At 31.6% G+C, this 17332-nt stretch overlaps 3 protein-coding genes across 3 annotated transcripts; 1 reads left to right on the top strand and 2 right to left on the bottom strand.

Annotated features, from left to right (window-relative positions):
* Positions 1–1312: 1312 nt before the first annotated feature.
* Positions 1313–2337, top strand: MT4 (type 2 metallothionein MT4). The gene is given in 3 exon segments (NM_001247362.2): positions 1313–1454; positions 1612–1683; positions 1953–2337. Coding segments are annotated over 3 exon segments (222 nt in total). The 5' UTR covers positions 1313–1389; the 3' UTR covers positions 2038–2337.
* Positions 2338–2948: 611 nt separating this feature from the next.
* Positions 2949–7113, bottom strand: LOC101248584 (eukaryotic translation initiation factor 3 subunit C). Its single transcript, XM_004241179.5, has 4 exons — positions 6891–7113; positions 6727–6781; positions 4420–6183; positions 2949–4055 (listed from the first exon to the last, which is right to left on the bottom strand). Exons 2-4 carry the CDS (start codon positions 6748–6750, stop codon positions 3129–3131), a joined length of 2715 nt encoding a protein of 904 aa, XP_004241227.1. The 5' UTR covers positions 6751–6781; positions 6891–7113; the 3' UTR covers positions 2949–3128.
* A 5379-nt stretch (positions 7114–12492) lies between these two features.
* On the bottom strand, positions 12493–16094 carry LOC101248306 (cytochrome P450 71A9-like). The gene is made up of 3 exons (XM_004241178.5): positions 14900–16094; positions 13970–14505; positions 12493–13271 (listed from the first exon to the last, which is right to left on the bottom strand). Exons 1-3 carry the CDS (start codon positions 15261–15263, stop codon positions 12657–12659), a joined length of 1515 nt encoding a protein of 504 aa, XP_004241226.1. The 5' UTR covers positions 15264–16094; the 3' UTR covers positions 12493–12656.
* Positions 16095–17332: the final 1238 nt, after the last annotated feature.

Genomic DNA, 17332 nt, shown 5'->3' on the forward strand with positions numbered 1-17332 from the left:
AATTTAAATCTCGATTAAGAACAAGAACACTTAATTAGTGAACTATAAAAACTAATGTAATTTGTATTTCTACATATAGGGGAGAAAAAAAAAAGGTGATCAACTTTTCATTTTATCTCATGTGCTACAGTGGTGTAGGTATTTTATAAATTAATTGAGATTAGCAAAATGATTCAGACATTGCTTTTTTTAATAAAAATAAATTACATATGATTAATTAAAATTTTGTATTATCATATCACCTTACTTATACAGCATATAACTCGTCTTATATTACGATTACAAATTGTACGTCGAAAAACATAGCACATGGATATGGATACTGTTAGCAATATCTGCTGATCATAAATAAATGCAACTTGCAATCATAAAAGAAATTCCCTTTTGACAATATCCTTACAATATGCATCCAGCTGGATTTATCTAACATATATAATAAGTATATAGTTAATTTAAGTTAAAATAAATATCTTTTTTTGTTTCAAATTATATGTAGTAATTGCTAACTATAATTATTTTAAATTATTAATCATAGTAAAAGTTCAAGACAAAATTATTCCACTTCATCCTTGGTAGTTTGTACTATTGGTGTTAAAGAATATACAAACATCTCAATTACCTTAATTATCGGCGATGTCATAATCATTCAAATATCAGAATAAATAGTTGAAAAAAACTTCTTATTAGATTTTTTTAAAAGAAAATCACCACAAATAATATAGGAGAGCAAAAATCTACGAATTTTGATATTGACGCGTAAGGAAATCAATGTTGGCAAAGAAAAATTCACCTAAATTTATGGACTTATTAGCAATATTGAGATATTATTTGAGCTGATTAATTCTCACTCTCTTGAGACTTCAAGAAAAAACATTTTTTTCATTCTACTCAAGCAATTAACTTCATGCCTTATTCTCTTTTAAGGGTATTATTTAACAACAATCTAATTTTTTTTTTTAAAAAGGAAGAAAAATTGTCAAGAATTAAAGATAATTATAAAAGAAAAAATAGACAAGTAATTAAAGACGAAGAGAGTATCACATCATTCTTAATGAATGGGGTACCATATATTGGACGACTTTCCACGACAAGAATAGGAATGATTAACCGGTGAATGGTTGATTAAACGATTAAAGGTTGATCGAGTTGATATTTTATTTTTACATAAATCATAAAATTTACTCAAAAAAGAATAAATAAATTATAAATTCAAAAAACTAAACAATCACATTATTGGTCCACGTGTCATGTATATGATCACACACAAGCACCAATAAGTCTATAAAATCCCAGTCTTAGCAACTTATTATTCATCACAATTCACAACTACACAACAAATTAAAACCCTTTTTTAGTAATCACTCCATTTTTCCTAAGAAAAAAAAAATCATGTCTTGCTGTGGAGGAAGCTGTGGCTGTGGATCTGGCTGCAAGTGCGGCAGTGGCTGTGGAGGGTAAGTTCTTCCTAAAATATTTATATGTTACATAAATATATAACGACTTTCATTTAAAAAAAAATCATAGAATCGAGATGATCTAGTTTACAGTTTAATTTATTCCTTTCACTAAATTTAATTATCTAAATTCTTGATTTTGTATAATTAATTGCAGATGTGGGATGTACCCCGACTTGGAGAGCACCACTACCTTTACCATCATTGAGGGTGTTGCACCTATGAAGAAGTTAGTCTAATTTTAACATAAAAGACTTTTTCTACATTTTGTTATATATGATCGGAATGATTACGAAGTAATTTTAGAATTCATTAACAAAATTAAGAAGTTTCACTCTCGAAATTTGAATTATAACACATAAATTGAAACAGGTCACCTAAAAGATAACTATAATGTTAGAATTAATAATATTGAAACACATAACACGTTCTATTAATATGAATTTTGTTTACCATATTAAAGTGTATATATATATAATTTACATGAATTAATTGCAGCTATGGAGTGGCTGAGAAAGCAACAGAAGGAGGAAATGGCTGCAAATGTGGATCAAACTGCACATGTGACCCTTGCAACTGTTGAGACACCAAAATGTCTCTTTTTCTATTAATTATTACTACTGTGTGTTTTAATAAAATTACTAAGCCAATTGAACTGACCATCTGCAAATCTTTTTTACAAAGGTTTGTCTGATGTTTAGTTCATGGCTTTTTATGTTTGGTTGTCTATGTTCTCAATTAGTTATATTTGTATTGAAGGAAGTTTATTTGGGCTTGTAATTCACATCTTTATCAATATGAAATACAAGTTGGCTCCTCCTTTTTACTATGTCTATTTTAAACACTACGTTCATTGTACTTTTATTCTACAGCCAAATACATGAGTAAAAGATATTTATACAATTATGTTAACTAAAGAGGTAATTTACAATTATGTTAAATAATTAGTTATAACGAGCTAAATGATAGTGATGATACAAATATATCATCTCATCAACATTATCTAAACTTAAATTCAATGCAGAAAAGTATAATGAAGGTTAGGTAAACGTCACTGCTTTATCTTACTAAAGTTAAAATGAGAAATCATAAATGAAAATTGACAGGAGGCAAGCAATTATCTCCACCATTAGCCTATTTCTCCATCACCATCACCTCTGAAATCAACTTAGCTTTGGTGCATTATTATTCACACAAAGTAGAAAGGTCAAATTTTTCTAATCAATAACTATCATGTGCCTCAGGAAAGGTCACTTTTTTCATAATGGAAAAGTATTATTTCATTAAAAAAGGATTTATCTGAGAAATGTTTTCCAGTATTCAATGAGTAGAAAGTAACCTTTTTTTGCAAATATATACTAAAGAACTAGTAAAAGTAATAACAAATCAAAAAAGGTTTTGGTGAAAGTTTCATGTATGAGTCGAGCAAATAACACATTTAAAATGAATGAATATGAGGAAATACCTACCGTGCATAACACCAGAACAAAGTCCTAGTTTAATGGGATGAGACTTTCACTATAGAAAGGTTCAACAGAATACTTTGTACGATTGTTTGGATACCAACTAGCGAAATTCTAAACTACTACAAAATAAAGGTCTGAAAAATGATTATTTGGGATGTGTGTCAAATGTTGTGTTCTCTCACAGCAAAAATTTGTATGCTCCACTTAACTAAGCACGAATACCCCTGTTAAGATTCACCATGCGAGATCCATCCATATTATGGCCTCCCTTAGCAGCTGCATTTGTCTGATATCGACCACCATGAGTTCGTGCCTGGCCAGTTCTGTCCCTTGACGAGGCAAATCTACCAGCATTATACCCTGTTCGGCCCCCACTGCTTCCTTGCCTGCCTTGTGAGAAAGAGAACTCTTGCCACTTATTACCAGCCCCTCCTGCAGCTGCAGCGGCATAATCCTGGCCTTCCCTGCGCCTTGGTGGAAGGCCCTCCAAACCTCCACCAATCCTGGACTCCATAGCTCTTTCATTAGTTTCTGATAGAATTGCCAGCTTCTCTGTCAACTGGAATGCCAAGCCCTGCAATCTTGTATGCGCAACATCATGGAAGACTACACAGCGAGTTGGTTGATCCCAGTTTGCATGAAGCTCCTCACTGATGATCATTTTGCTCACAATGCTATGAACTTGTTTATCAGAAAGGTCAAACATCCCTGCAAGCTGATCCAAGCTCAGAGAATTGTAAGTAGAAGAATATGTAAAAAGGTAGGTCCTCAAGGCCTCTTCCTTGATTTTGGCTCTAACCATCTCAAGAACACTCTCTTTGTTCTTAAAAAGCCTCCACATATCAAGGGACTTGATAACATCAAAGGCCTTCAGGAAATCTCCCTGCTTGAGGGCTCTTGTGGCAGCCATTACATGGTCCCTAACATTTTCAGGTGGGCCAGTGAAAGTTTGTCTCTCACTAATTTCAAGCAATCTCTGGAAGTTCTTGCTTATGACCTTGCGCCTTGTGTCATGACTATTGGTTGCCATGTTTGGTACCTCTAGCAGCATGGCACATATCAGATGGACAGCCTCAAGAAGCTCAAGATTTATATGCATATGATAAGGCATCTGACGTCTTCGTTCTATCCTTTCCTGGCAATGATTAATATGTAGATTTAAGCCCTTTGCCTATTCGCAACCATCTTGCATCATAAAATTAATGTCTTCCTTAACATTTCACAAGTACAAAATTAAAATGCACATAAATACCAGTACTTAATAGCCATGATCCCCAAACTTTTTTTTATTTTTCAGTCGTAGTACACTACACATTATTGTACCTGACACCACATTTTGAGAATGTGACAGTAAGCAAGAAATTGCAATTCTGAAGCTGGAAAAAGCATGGATTTCCATCCAATAATAAATCAACGTACGAAACACAAAATAAAGCAAATATCTTGCTAACAGGAGCGCATACATGACATAAATACTGCCAAACAGTTAAAAAAAATACCTGTTCCGGGGTCTTCTCATGATATCTGCTTTGGGAAACACCTTGTGCAAGTAATTCCTTCACCCTGCCAGCAGAATAAAGTTCAGAAAGGCAACCCTGTGCTTCTGTAATGAGTCCCGCCCTGAATGCACAGAGACCAAGCTGAGCCATGGCTCTGTTAAAAAGTATCTGAGTTGAAATGTCCATGTGCTGGATATTATCCTGCAAGTGACTCATTAACAACAAGTCACGGGATACTGAAAACTCATCGAAGAGAGCATGATTGTATATGTCACAGAGCATAGCACGTGCCTTGGTCCGCTCATCCCCATGTTTGTAAATGAGCGAAACAAGGACGTCCATCAATGACCTGCTGTCCTCTTCAAAGGAAGGCTTCCTGGGCACAAGCTCAGGAGTCGGAACAAATGCTAGTGGGCCTTTACTCTCCTCAGCCACCTTGTTCTCGTCAGCAGACTCCCCCTCTCCTTCTCCTTCTGCTAGTTCAGCTAACTTCCTCATAGCATCATACACCTCTGGTGGTTTATAATAAATGAACTCAACCTGTTTAAGAGCCACTTTCGCAGCAGCCCTAGAGTCCCCCACGCGAACTAAATAATCTTGGACATTTTGAGCAAGAACCAAGAACAATGGCTCGTCCCTCAGCCTCTCAACATATTCACGAGTGTGGGGATCAATAACCTGCAAGCTCTTAAAAAATTCAATATCTATCTTTTCAACAAAGGCTACCAAGTTCCCCCAGATCCTTATTGTCCCTGTGTAGTCTGATCCCTTTTGGGTTTCATTCTCATCAGGCTCAACCATGTCATCAACTACTATGTTAGGGTATTGGGTCAACATGTCAAGTATGGTGAGCACATTCTGCACGCACTTTTTCCATACGTTTACCGGCATGTGCCCACTGAGACTTGGATTAACATCAAACTGGGCAGAGACGATACTGAAAAGAATTTCAAGCTTCTGAGCTGGGGTCTTGGCCACCTTGGTCAAGAAGGTGAGCTGCTCAACCAATTCGATCCTTCCAGTTCCCTTCCTACCCCTAGACGCAACAATTTCCTTAAACTTCTTGTTGACTATATCCCACGTGATTTGACTAGGGTCCTTGAACTGTTTATCCATTAGTTTGTCTTTCTTGTTCAGTATAATTTCCCACTCATTTGCCGGATCAAGACTTCTATTAGTGTCATCGTTGGGTGCAACTGCAATCTTTGTAGGGTCCTCCTCAAATTCCTCTTCCGACTCTTCATCATCCCCACCTTCATCCTCACTAACAGGAGGATTCTCCCTATATTTGTTGATCAACTCTTCATACTGTTTATTATTTTTTTTGAGCTTTTGTTTCATTGAATTCAAGGCTTTGGCATTGCTACTACTCATCTTCTTCTTTGCCTCCTTATTGGCCAAAGCCTGAGTCAAAAAGTCCTCCAACATCACTAGAGATTTGATGTAAAGATTAGGAGCTCTAACTGCCTCTGTGATGCGCATAACCTTCTCCAACTGCTTATTGATCTTGTCGAAGGTCTCTTGAAGACTGACCCAATCATTGATTTTCATGGCATTCTTCATCTGATCAACTGTAGCAGACAATTCATCAAAGCGCTTGTCCTTGGCTGACCGGACAACACGCTTCTGCCCATCTGACTCGTCACTGTCACTATCATCAGCTGCAAGATACCTCGATCCACCATCTGTTTTGGTGGTCTCAGCCGGTTCATCATCCTGCTGCTCATAATCACTCTCTTCCTCCTCCTCAGTCTCACTGTCACCCTGTTAAAAACCGTGGAAATTAGAGATCAGGTTTCACCAACTTGAAGGGTCAGTTTATGCAGAATGGAGCACGCATATTTCTAAGATAAAGACTTAACATTTACAATAAATTAAAACACTCCAATTTCAAGGCTCCTAAGACTTCCTTTTAGAGCAGTGTAATTAATTTAAATTATATAAGTGGTGTTTGGTATGGAGCAAAAGTTCTAAAAAACAAGTTTTTTTCTTGAATCATTCAATGTTAGAAATATAATAACAAACAACATACTGCAATTGAAAGAATTTTTACATGTTCGATCAAATATCAAACACACCCTATATCGCCATCATAAAGGATTTTTTCCCATAACGATTTCTTCCAGAAAATTTTATCTAATACAGACGAAACATTATCACTGGTCCATAAAGTTATAAAACATCTTCCATACTATGAATAAAAACGAAACACAATAAAATTAGGTCTTTACTCTTGACAGAAAAAATATTCGAAAATCTAACGCCTCTTGATATTGTAAGCAAATTTTAAAAAGATAAATCAATTACCTGAGTCCAAAAACGCGAAGCCATCTTCTTCAACAGTAAGTTCAAGTACGAAAAACTGCATTACACAAATCCAAATCAAAATAAGAATTATGTATAAAGTAAATCCAAAAGATACATCAAAAATTGAATTGTAAACGGAAAAAAGAAGAAGAAACAGATCGAACCTGCAGGTTAAGATGAATTTTACAAAACGATCGCTGAGAAGATAGCCAAAATACTAAAGTTGGATTGGAGTTTTCGATTTGAAACCCTCACCTGTTACGATGAATATTGGAATCGACTTATGGAGATTATAAAAGCTTGGGCCACCTAGTGTTAGGCCCAAACCTGTTTTGTTGAATACTCCTCTTTTAATTCCTTTCGAGAATTAATTAATAATTATGTCTCAATTTCAAACAAGTGCACCGATTTTATAAAATAACACCCTATACACATTTAAGGTTATATATATCAAGTTATAAACTTACTTTTTAAAAATAAATTACTTATAGCGGATTATTATCGAGTTATAGCATATCAATTAAAAATATATTTAATTAAAAATAAATTATAAGTAATTATTTAAATACTAATTAATATGTTTAAATATTTATTTTTATTTTTTACAACTAACTTTTTATTTTTATTTTTTTAGATAAAATAAAAAGAAAAAAAAACGTTTATGTATGAATTAGTAACCAGCACTAATTGTGGGATTTGAATTAATTTTGATTAATAATGGATAATTAACAAATTAGCACATGTTAAGGAATTCAAAAAGGACTTAAATTATTCAGTTTCCTTAAAATGCTCAAATTAGTTTAAATCAAATTAAAACATGATTTTTTCTCTATCTTTTTCACCTTTTAAGGCTTTTAATATAAATAATAAATTATTATTATTAATTAAATTTTACATTATATAGTTACCTTTTAAAAAACAAAATCTAAATAATAGGGATTTGATTTTAATTAATTCCCTATTATATGGTTGCCCAATAACTATCCACCCCCATCTCAACCAATACATACATAGACATCTTTCCCCAATACACTCCATCTCTCCCCAACACGCGAAGATATTTTGATCTTTTCCAAATCCTGCCTCACTCATCATCTCTTTCCAACACACAAAGATTTTTTGTTCTTACCCAAATCTCGCCTCACTCATCTTCCCCATTATCCCTCTCAGATTAGTTCACCCAAAATCCAAACATCCCTCTCAGATCAGTTCCCCATTTAATTCATACAGAATGTCTAGGAAAGATAGTGAAACCCCAAGTAAAAGTAAAAGATTGGTCGATGAGACTGATGACTTTCATGTTCCTTCATTCAATATATTGTCCCAAACTCAAGCACATAAATCAAAGGGAAAAGAGAAGTGTAGTTCAGTTAATTCGAAGATGGAAAAAAACAAAATCAAAAAGGCATTGAAAGTGATCGATAAACAAGAAAATTTTCAAAAAAAATATCAGGGATACAAGTTATAAATAAACCCAAAAAAGTTGATAAAGTCAGTAAAAAGATTATTTCAAATTTGGATTACAATGTGTTGTGTTAGTGTATTTAATTTTTGCTTTTATTTGTCAATAGTATACTACATGAAATTGTATGATTTATGTATGAGTTGAGTTTTTAATATTTTATATTATAATTAAATATGAATATTGAATGATTTAGTGCTGTATGTTTTGTATATGATATAATTTGAATATATCAGTATATGATTTGATACATAATAAATGTATTAGTTTTGTATGATTTTGTGTATGAAATAATTCGTCATTATCGATACAGGAGTGTATGCATTATGTATTACCTTTGTATCATATATGTATGAAATGATATTCTTGTCCAGTTAAATATATGTGTATGAATGATGTATTAATGTTGTGTATCCTATAATTTTGACTATTATAATAAGTATTGCAACTATATATTTTATTTTTTGATTTTGATGTATGAATTGACATATTCATACTAAATGAGTTTAGTATGTAGTTTTAAAGTCACATATTAGTGTTTTTTTTAAAATCGTATATGTAATAATATTGTATGAATTGTGTATGAACTGAGGCATATAATTTGTATGATTTCTGTATGAATTGAATTAAATGTCCATCGAATATGTATTAATATTGTATGAATTTTGTATATAATTTGTATGATTTGTGTATGAAATTGAATGTCAATTTAATATAGAATTATATATATGATTTTTTCTATGGAATTTTATAGTATATAAAAAGTAATAATTTAGTTTTACAAATTTTATAGGAGAAGAAGGTTCAAACACATTTATCTTTCTGTATCAACATGATTTTGTTTGCTGATTTGTTGACCTTCCTCGGTCAAGATAAGTTCAGCAATTTTTATAAGAAATTCCATCTGGATTTTTTTATGATTTACATAACATAAAAATTCGATGTCAATTGTTGCGTCATACTTTCCTTCTTGAATTTGAAACTGGCAGGGATGACATGTTCATTATCAATGTAAATGGTACAGAGTTACGTTTTGACTTAAAAGAGTTGATCGTTGTAACCAATCTAAAATCTTGACCAATTTCTGATTTTGTTTCTGATCCATCTGTTCCAAATAGATTAATTGCAAAAAATTTCAGAGAGTTTGACAAAGTCCCCAAGTCAAATTATTACCACAAGTTTAAATTGGAAAACTTTTGGAAGAAGATGACCATTTATAATTAGTTTATATAATTCATACACACTTTATACACATTTAATATATTATTCACTGTCCTACAAACTACTCCAATTAAATAAACACAATATAATTTCAATAAAAAATTAATACAAAAACATATATTCTAATTTCAATAGAAACTAGAATATTTTTTTTTAAAAAAGGACTTTCATAAACATTTGATACACGTTTCGTATACTTTTCATACACTAATAATACAAACTCCAGGCTTCAAATAAGCGAGTCGTGATGGCACCTATATTCCCAGCCAATAGGTAAGCCAACCAACATATTTTTAACAAACTTAACTAACAAAGAAGTGAAAAGACAACAATTTCCAAATCTCCAACACTGAGTTCTTATAAGTACGAATACGGAAAACTGAAAAAAAGTACTACCCAAGAAATGGTGTCATGAGTACAAGAGCTTCTAAAATACGATGCAAGTCTGAAACTAAAAGGCAAATCTAACATAAGGGATATCTTGTCTGAATACTGAATAACAGAATAAGTAAAAGATAGAGGGAGGTATGGGCCACGGAACAGCCAAGCAGCTCACCACAACTCCAAGAACTTCAAGCCGGACTCAATTTGCTCCACGAGATGTGCTCCTACTCGAAATCGAATCTGCACCACAAAGAGTGCAACAAGCGTAGTATGAGTACGAAACCACTTGTACCCAGTATGTCTCATTGACCGATAACGAAGAAGTAGTGACGGGAGTTTATATAAGAAAATAAGTTCTTAAATTATACAAGTATATATATATATATATATTACACTCACTATTTAAGTTTCATCAATAAAGGAAATCAACATTTAATATTTTCCAAACACCAAACGAAACATATAGTCATCAAGAATGAATGATGGGATGAAATGCAATGCAATATGATGCCATGTAATGATATGTCTCAGAATACCCAGTACTCACTCAACCGTATATACATGATACTCCTCGGAAATACATCGAGAGTTCATGACCCATGGGGGACTCGCGAGGTCCATATACCGACACGGACGATCTCCACGTGTCTGTGCGGACGATCTCAACGCACTATCATAATATCAAACAATTTTCGCACGGACGGTCTCCACGTGCCCAAATTACAATCTTAACATCTCACCATCCCCAGCACGGACGATCTCCACGTGCCCAACTTATACTCAGTCTCATCTCGATGCATGTGCACAATATTGTTTCAATAGAGGGAATGATGATGCATCTCAATCAATCAATATGAATATAATACATAACCACCTCAATTATCTCAACTATACGGGTGAAATAAATAAAACACAATCACACAAGGAATTCAAGTCAATAATATATCAGCTAATGCCCATATGCTTTGGCATTCTCAAATTTCAATCCACATTCTATAATAGTATTTTCCTTTTTATAACACCGGTACTCGTACCAATGTCCGTCACACCATTGATACGAGACCACCATCTTTCCCCCTTACCCCTTTGTCTATTTTTATTTTTAATTTTTAATTAGGAAAACGTCCTTCAACAAGTCTAAAAAGTCTTAACATACCTTAGATGCCGAACTTGTGCCACGAATCTTTTAAGATTTTTCCTTTCCTTTTCGCAAGGTTTCGAAACGTTCCCAATCTACCAATTTTGCAATATTCGTAAGTAAGCAATTTTTGTAGACATTCAAATTATTATATGTCTATCATAGGCGCTAAAACCCACTCATATTTTCAACCAAACTCCAAATCTTGATATAATTTATATGTCAATTTGTCAAATTTCAAGCCAAGAATTTAACCTTAATTTCTTAAATACACTAAATTTCAATGTTAGATCATATAATATATATCTAATAATTAATTACCTATCTCAATATATCAAAAACTAGTAAATTAATTTTGTAAATAAATAAAATAAGAATAATTTCACCCTAACAATGCACGACATCAGTCGCAAGCAGCCTGCAATTCTCCTCCAATTTGTCATTCTGTACAGGTGACAACTATTTCATTCAAAAAAATAATATACAAACTGTTTTCAGATAATACAGTTATCAAAAAAATCTAAACACTGTTCTACATGTAAAAAACATCAAATTAATTAAAATAAACAAATCATAATTAAAAACCAACATGATGAATTCCACTTTCCATCATGTTCAATCAATATTGACATAATGTTCTTCATCACATCAAATCAAATTGTTTCAAACGCCAAAATTTATCAGGTTACTAAAAAAACGAACTAAAATATGCAGATCTAAAAATAATCGTGAAATTTTGGAAAAAAAATGACTTCTACGTTGATGCCAATCTGAAAATAATCGCGAAATTTTGAAAAAAAGATGAATTGTAACGATGATGCAAATAGATTTCAAATGCCAATTTGAAAAAAATCTGAAAATAATCGTTAAAATATGGTAGAATTTTTTAAGGAATTAAATAAAAAAATAATAATATCATTTAAACTAACTAGAGATATTTCAAGCAATGATGCTAATCTGAAAATTTTTGATATCCTAAAAACGTGTTAATCTAATATTAATTTTTAATTAAAATTCCTTAAAACGTGCTAGTGTACAGTTTCAAAATGTGCTAACTATATTTAATGTAATTAATAAAATATCTCATTTTCCATTATTAGTTTATCCATTTGTTAATTAGGTATATTAATTATCCATTGTTAATTTATCCCTTTTTTTTATTAATTGTTAATAACAATTCTTTTTAATAAATTATAATTAACATTATATTTATTAATAAAATGCTATAGATTGAAATATTAAATGTTATACACTGAAATTCAAACTCTAATGCTATAACTTGAAAATATTACTATATAAAATGCTATATACCTAATTTACACTTTTATTTTCGTCGTCGTGCCCTATTTTAACAAGTCAAAAAAATATATATCAATTGCTATTATTTTTAGCTATCAATTGTATGGATCTTATTTTCATTGCACTGAGTTGGTATTAATAAGAGTATTTATAGGACTTTTGAGATAATTTTCTTTCATTTGATCGTAGTTATAATCTCTTTTTTTAACATTTTCATTAATCATAATTTCACACCTACGAACCAATGAATTAAGATAAAACATATACAAAACATCATGCATGTTATAAGTCCAGCTAATACACATTGTACTCCTTATTACAAATTGTCTCCTAATATTTATTACTATAAGAATATATTGAGTGTAATGATACACCTTATTGTTCTTGATGGTTCTACATTTATTCAAGTAGTATACAAGAAATATATTACAAGTCATAATAATAAGAAGCAGACAAGCAAAGGGGAATTTTCTTGTGCATAGTAAGGCCCAAAGCTTCTTCCATATCAAGATCCTTAGGTTTCATCCCATGAGGAAGTGTCCAATCATAATGAAATAATAAATTAGCAATTGCTAGCTCAACAAGTGGCACAGAAAAATTAATTCCTGGACACCCTCTTCTCCCTGCCCCAAATGGCAAAAACTCGCAACTTTGACCTTTATAGTCGATATCCTTATTCATGAATCTCTCGGGTATAAACGTCAATGGATTTTCCCAGTATTTTGGATCGGTCCCAATTGCTGTCGCGTTGATAAGGACTCTTGTATTTTCTTTGATCTCATAGTCCATTATTTTGCAAGTTGATGTTGTTACTCGAGGGATTAGTAATGGGGCTGGTGGATGAAGTCTAAGAGCTTCTTTTATGACCAATTTCATGTATTCAAGTTTGTAAAGATCAGTTTCATGGACTTTTGTTTTTCCCTTAGCAACTTGTCTCACTTCTTGTTGAACTTTTTTCATCACTTTTGGATTTAATATAAGTTCTGCCATGGTCCATTCTATAGTAGTTGCTGATGTATCAGTTCCTGCTACGAATATATCCTGTTCTTGCATAACAATATTTCAGTTTGAGGCGTGTAATACATTGTTCTAAGTATATTTTGTTCGCATAATAAATACCTCACGATGTAACAAATAAATCCAACTACGAATTAAGAGAATAAACAACATAACTTTAAAACATAAATAACAAACAAATTAAAGAGTAGAAGGATTTAGAAAATCTGTATTTTGTTCTTCCATAATGTCATGTATATAGATAGGTAAATGTTAAAATAGCTAATTTATAAACTATTATAAGTTCCATATGGCTAGTTTGACAAATTAATATAATATTGGTTAATTTTGACTTAGCTAGTTTGACAAAGTTATAATGTTACATTGGCTAGTTTACGTAATTTCAAGGTAAGATAAAACAAAATAATAAAAACCAATAAGTATATATAAAAACAATTCTCTAAAAATGTGACATATGGCCTCACATTGGTTTTGTGCATTTATTGGAAGGGGATCAACCCAACTATCTTGTTTGTTTCTCTTTGGCAAACATTTACACCACTGGTTGTCTAGTAGCCTAGCCAAGTACTATCTTATTCATTTTTATTTTTTTATAAATTTATAAAAGAAGAAATCATTTAGAATAAATAGAAACAAATTAGGGGCTAAATCTTACTTTATCGACTTAAAATATAATATATGTCAGTGTGTATAAGTTAAACTCTGAACGCAAAAATACTTACCGCAAGAAGGCCCTTGATGTGACTATCTTGAAGAGGGATATCTTGGTTTGGATCCTTTTGAATTCGAAGCAATACATCAACAAGATCTTCATCATCTTTTTCTTTAATCCAATTTCTTGAATCAACATGATCCTCTATTACTTTGTCATAATACTTATCCAATTCTCTAAAATTCTTTTCCAATCTTTCATCTAGCCCATTAAATTTGTTAATCCATGCCATTTTTGGAAAATAATCAGCAATATTAAACTCACCCAACAATTCTTGTGTGTCATAAAGAATTTCATGAAACTTTTTCCCTCCATTATCATATCCACTTTCATCATCACTTCCTTTGCCAAAAGCCACTCGACAGACAACGTTATTTGACAAGGTTAGTGCCAATGCACTTATGTTGATAGATGAGTTCAATGAATTGCCAATTTCTTGTATCAATCGACTCACTTCCTCATCGCGAATTGATGAAAAACTTTCCACTCTCTTTGCGCTTAGCAACTCTAATGCTAGAATTTTTCGAGCCTCTCTCCAATAATTACCTGTTGAAGTCGTCATCATTCATGTGATTCAATATGATATCAAAACAATCGTACACTTAATTAAGTCATTATCACGTGATTCAATATGATATTAGACTTGACATAGTTTTAAAATCTTACACCCACTCAAGGGGATATATCTACTCAAGGAAAAGGAGTGTCACATCACCCCCAAACCTCAATAGAACCTATATACCCTATGTATATATATTGAAGAAAATGCATATACAAACCAGTATGACACACATGATCTCTAAATCCTAGATCTTTCTCTATATCCGATCATGATAAAAAAAAAACAAAAACAATTGCTCATGTATAAGAAAAAAAAAATGAGGATCGCACATAAAGATAATAATTATGTAAATAAAAAGTATTTTTTCTAACAGCTTACCGTAAGGAGCAAAAGAGACGTTACAACAATTATAGCTAAGTCTTTTTGCAGCATATAAGGGAGGACGGCCAGCAAAAGCAACATCATGTACTCTAAAGATCTCTTTCGCAACGTCGGCGGAGGAGACAAGGAGAGTTGGGATTGAACCTAATTGCAAGAAAATGAAATCACCGTATTCATGAGAAAGTTTTTGAAGTGAACGATGAGGTAATTTTCCAAGTTGATGAAGGTTTCCTACAATAGGCAATTTTCTTGGACTTGGAAGGAGTTTTTTTGCTTTGTTTTTCTTCGTTGTCAAAGAAAATAGTATGAACAGAAAGAGAAACAAACAAGCTAACATCTTCAACAAAAAAATGAAACTCATTTTTGAATTTTGATAGAGGTATCTAGAGAGGTAATGATATTTCTCTTATAATAAATGAGCAAATAACGCATTTATAACTACAATACATATATATAAAACTTTGAATTATTGGCAGTCCAAGTGGACCAACTTGTAGTGAGGATATAAATTATAATTAGCTATTTCCTTCGTCGACGAGCCACAAAGACGTAACATATTTTAGTACTTTGACATGAAATTTTAATTTAAGAAATATATATACTTCTAATCAAAAAATTTACTATGGTTAATTATGGTGACGTTGTATTTGAAACATACTTAAAGAAAAAATAAGACGGAAACAATAAATAATTAAGTCGTCTTGCTAAAGTGGCAGGAGAATTTGTTTCAAGGCACCTACCGATGCAATAGTAAAATCATATGATAGTGTCAATAACTTCAACAAGATTCAATACATTCAAGAAGAAATGATGAACTATCAAGTTTTGTTGGACAATTTGAAGAAGAAGACAGGATGAAAATACTTGAAGTTACTATAGATGGGCTATTTATCAATTTTAATTCACACATTTGTAAAAGTTAGTTTGAGATTGATAACTCAACGTTCTTCTTGGATTTTATATGCATGCATTATTCAAAGTATTCTCATTTGTAATATCATCATAAAGTGTTTACAAGTTCTATGATCATCATAGAATACATAGTTCTATTTAATTTATTTTTCTTTATAATTTTTTGTTAAATAAAGATCCTCATTAGGATTGACAAAATTAGACCTAACCCTGCTTACTTGTAATTATTCCTATTGAGAATTTTTATTTTAATAAAAAATTGCTAGACCCTTTATCCAATAATATAAATTCGAGAAGAAAAAAAAATAAGCCGTCTTAAAAGACAAGGAAATTAAAGGTGATGAGTTGTTGAAGATATTTATTTTTTATATTAAAAGAAGTCAACAAATGTGTTCCCACAATGTACATCTTCCGTTTTTTCCAGATAATTCGATATGACAATGAGTGCAAATGGAGGTGTTGGTAGTGTGTCAATAATTACTCGATAAAAGAAAATGCTTCTCACATGAAAACTAATGAAGAGTGTTATCGACGTGTATAAATATTACATTATTATAAATAGTAATATATTTTATGTGATATATATATATATTTAAAATAGATTATTAAATAATATAAAAATAATTTTTTTTATAAAATTTAATATTATAACAATAACTTCGATTAAAATTAAAATATTTTTCAAATCCACGTCCCAAGCTAAAAGGGCCACTTAGTGTGAAATTGATGGGGGTATCTAATGAATTTGTAACGTGTTGAAAACGATTGAAATGCTGAGAAATATCTCTACGTCTATAACTAATTGACTTATTATAATTTAGCTGAAATAGAAAGCGAGAAGTTTGGCATGAATTGATTTTTTTTAAATGATTGTTATATTCCTGTCATGCGACAGTTTGGTTCTAGAAATGTCAAAGTATGCCAATCACCTAAAAGCACTGATGTAATATATACATACTAGACATAGGCGCTCGTACTTGCACGGGTTTAAAATATGTTATTTTTTTTGTTTTAATTTATATGACGTAATTAAAATTTGAAAAATTATATTTTTATATTTATTTTTATATCTATTTAATTTGCTGGCGAATTATTCGGCGGATTATATCAACAGAAAAAAAAGAAGAGATTTTTAGTTTTTTGTTGATCAGGCGACACCCGAATTTGAACTGGGAAAAAAAGAATTTGCAGTCCTCTGCCTTACCACTCGATCATGTCGCCATAATGCTACAAATATAAAATAGATGAAAAATTTTCGGATTACTGAACTGCTTTTTTATTGTACTTGCACCTTGAGTTCTGTTTTCCTTAATTTTTTCTAAAAGTCAAAGAAATCCTAATCCTTCTTCCCTTTTGATTGGGTTTGATTCATCCTTTTAATTTCGATTGAGTCTATCTCCAAATTCATAATGTTCAAAACTTTCTCTTACCTTTCTATTGAAAAATCAAATGTGAATTTTCATTCGCAAAATACAAAATTCAACTTTCTGAAAATAAGACCCAGTAACTATTGCCTTA

The sequence above is a fragment of the Solanum lycopersicum genome, chromosome 6 (assembly GCF_036512215.1).
Source record: "Solanum lycopersicum chromosome 6, SLM_r2.1".
Lineage (NCBI taxonomy): Eukaryota > Viridiplantae > Streptophyta > Magnoliopsida > Solanales > Solanaceae > Solanum > Solanum lycopersicum.

Excerpts from the sequence above, each read along its gene's own strand:
- LOC101248584 (XM_004241179.5), bottom strand. The coding sequence starts at position 6,750 with ATGGCTTCGCGTTTTTGGACTCAG. Across the intron at positions 6,184-6,726 it reads CTTCGCGTTTTTGGACTCAG|GGTGACAGTGAGACTGAGGA; the intron begins GTAATTGATTTA and ends GGTTTTTAACAG. Across the intron at positions 4,056-4,419 it reads ATGAGAAGACCCCGGAACAG|GAAAGGATAGAACGAAGACG; the intron begins GTATTTTTTTTA and ends AATCATTGCCAG.
- LOC101248306 (XM_004241178.5), bottom strand. The coding sequence starts at position 15,263 with ATGAGTTTCATTTTTTTGTTGAAGATGTTAGCTTGTTTGTTTCTCTTT. Across the intron at positions 14,506-14,899 it reads CGTCTCTTTTGCTCCTTACG|GTAATTATTGGAGAGAGGCT; the intron begins GTAAGCTGTTAG and ends CGACTTCAACAG. Across the intron at positions 13,272-13,969 it reads ACATCAAGGGCCTTCTTGCG|GATATATTCGTAGCAGGAAC; the intron begins GTAAGTATTTTT and ends ATGCAAGAACAG.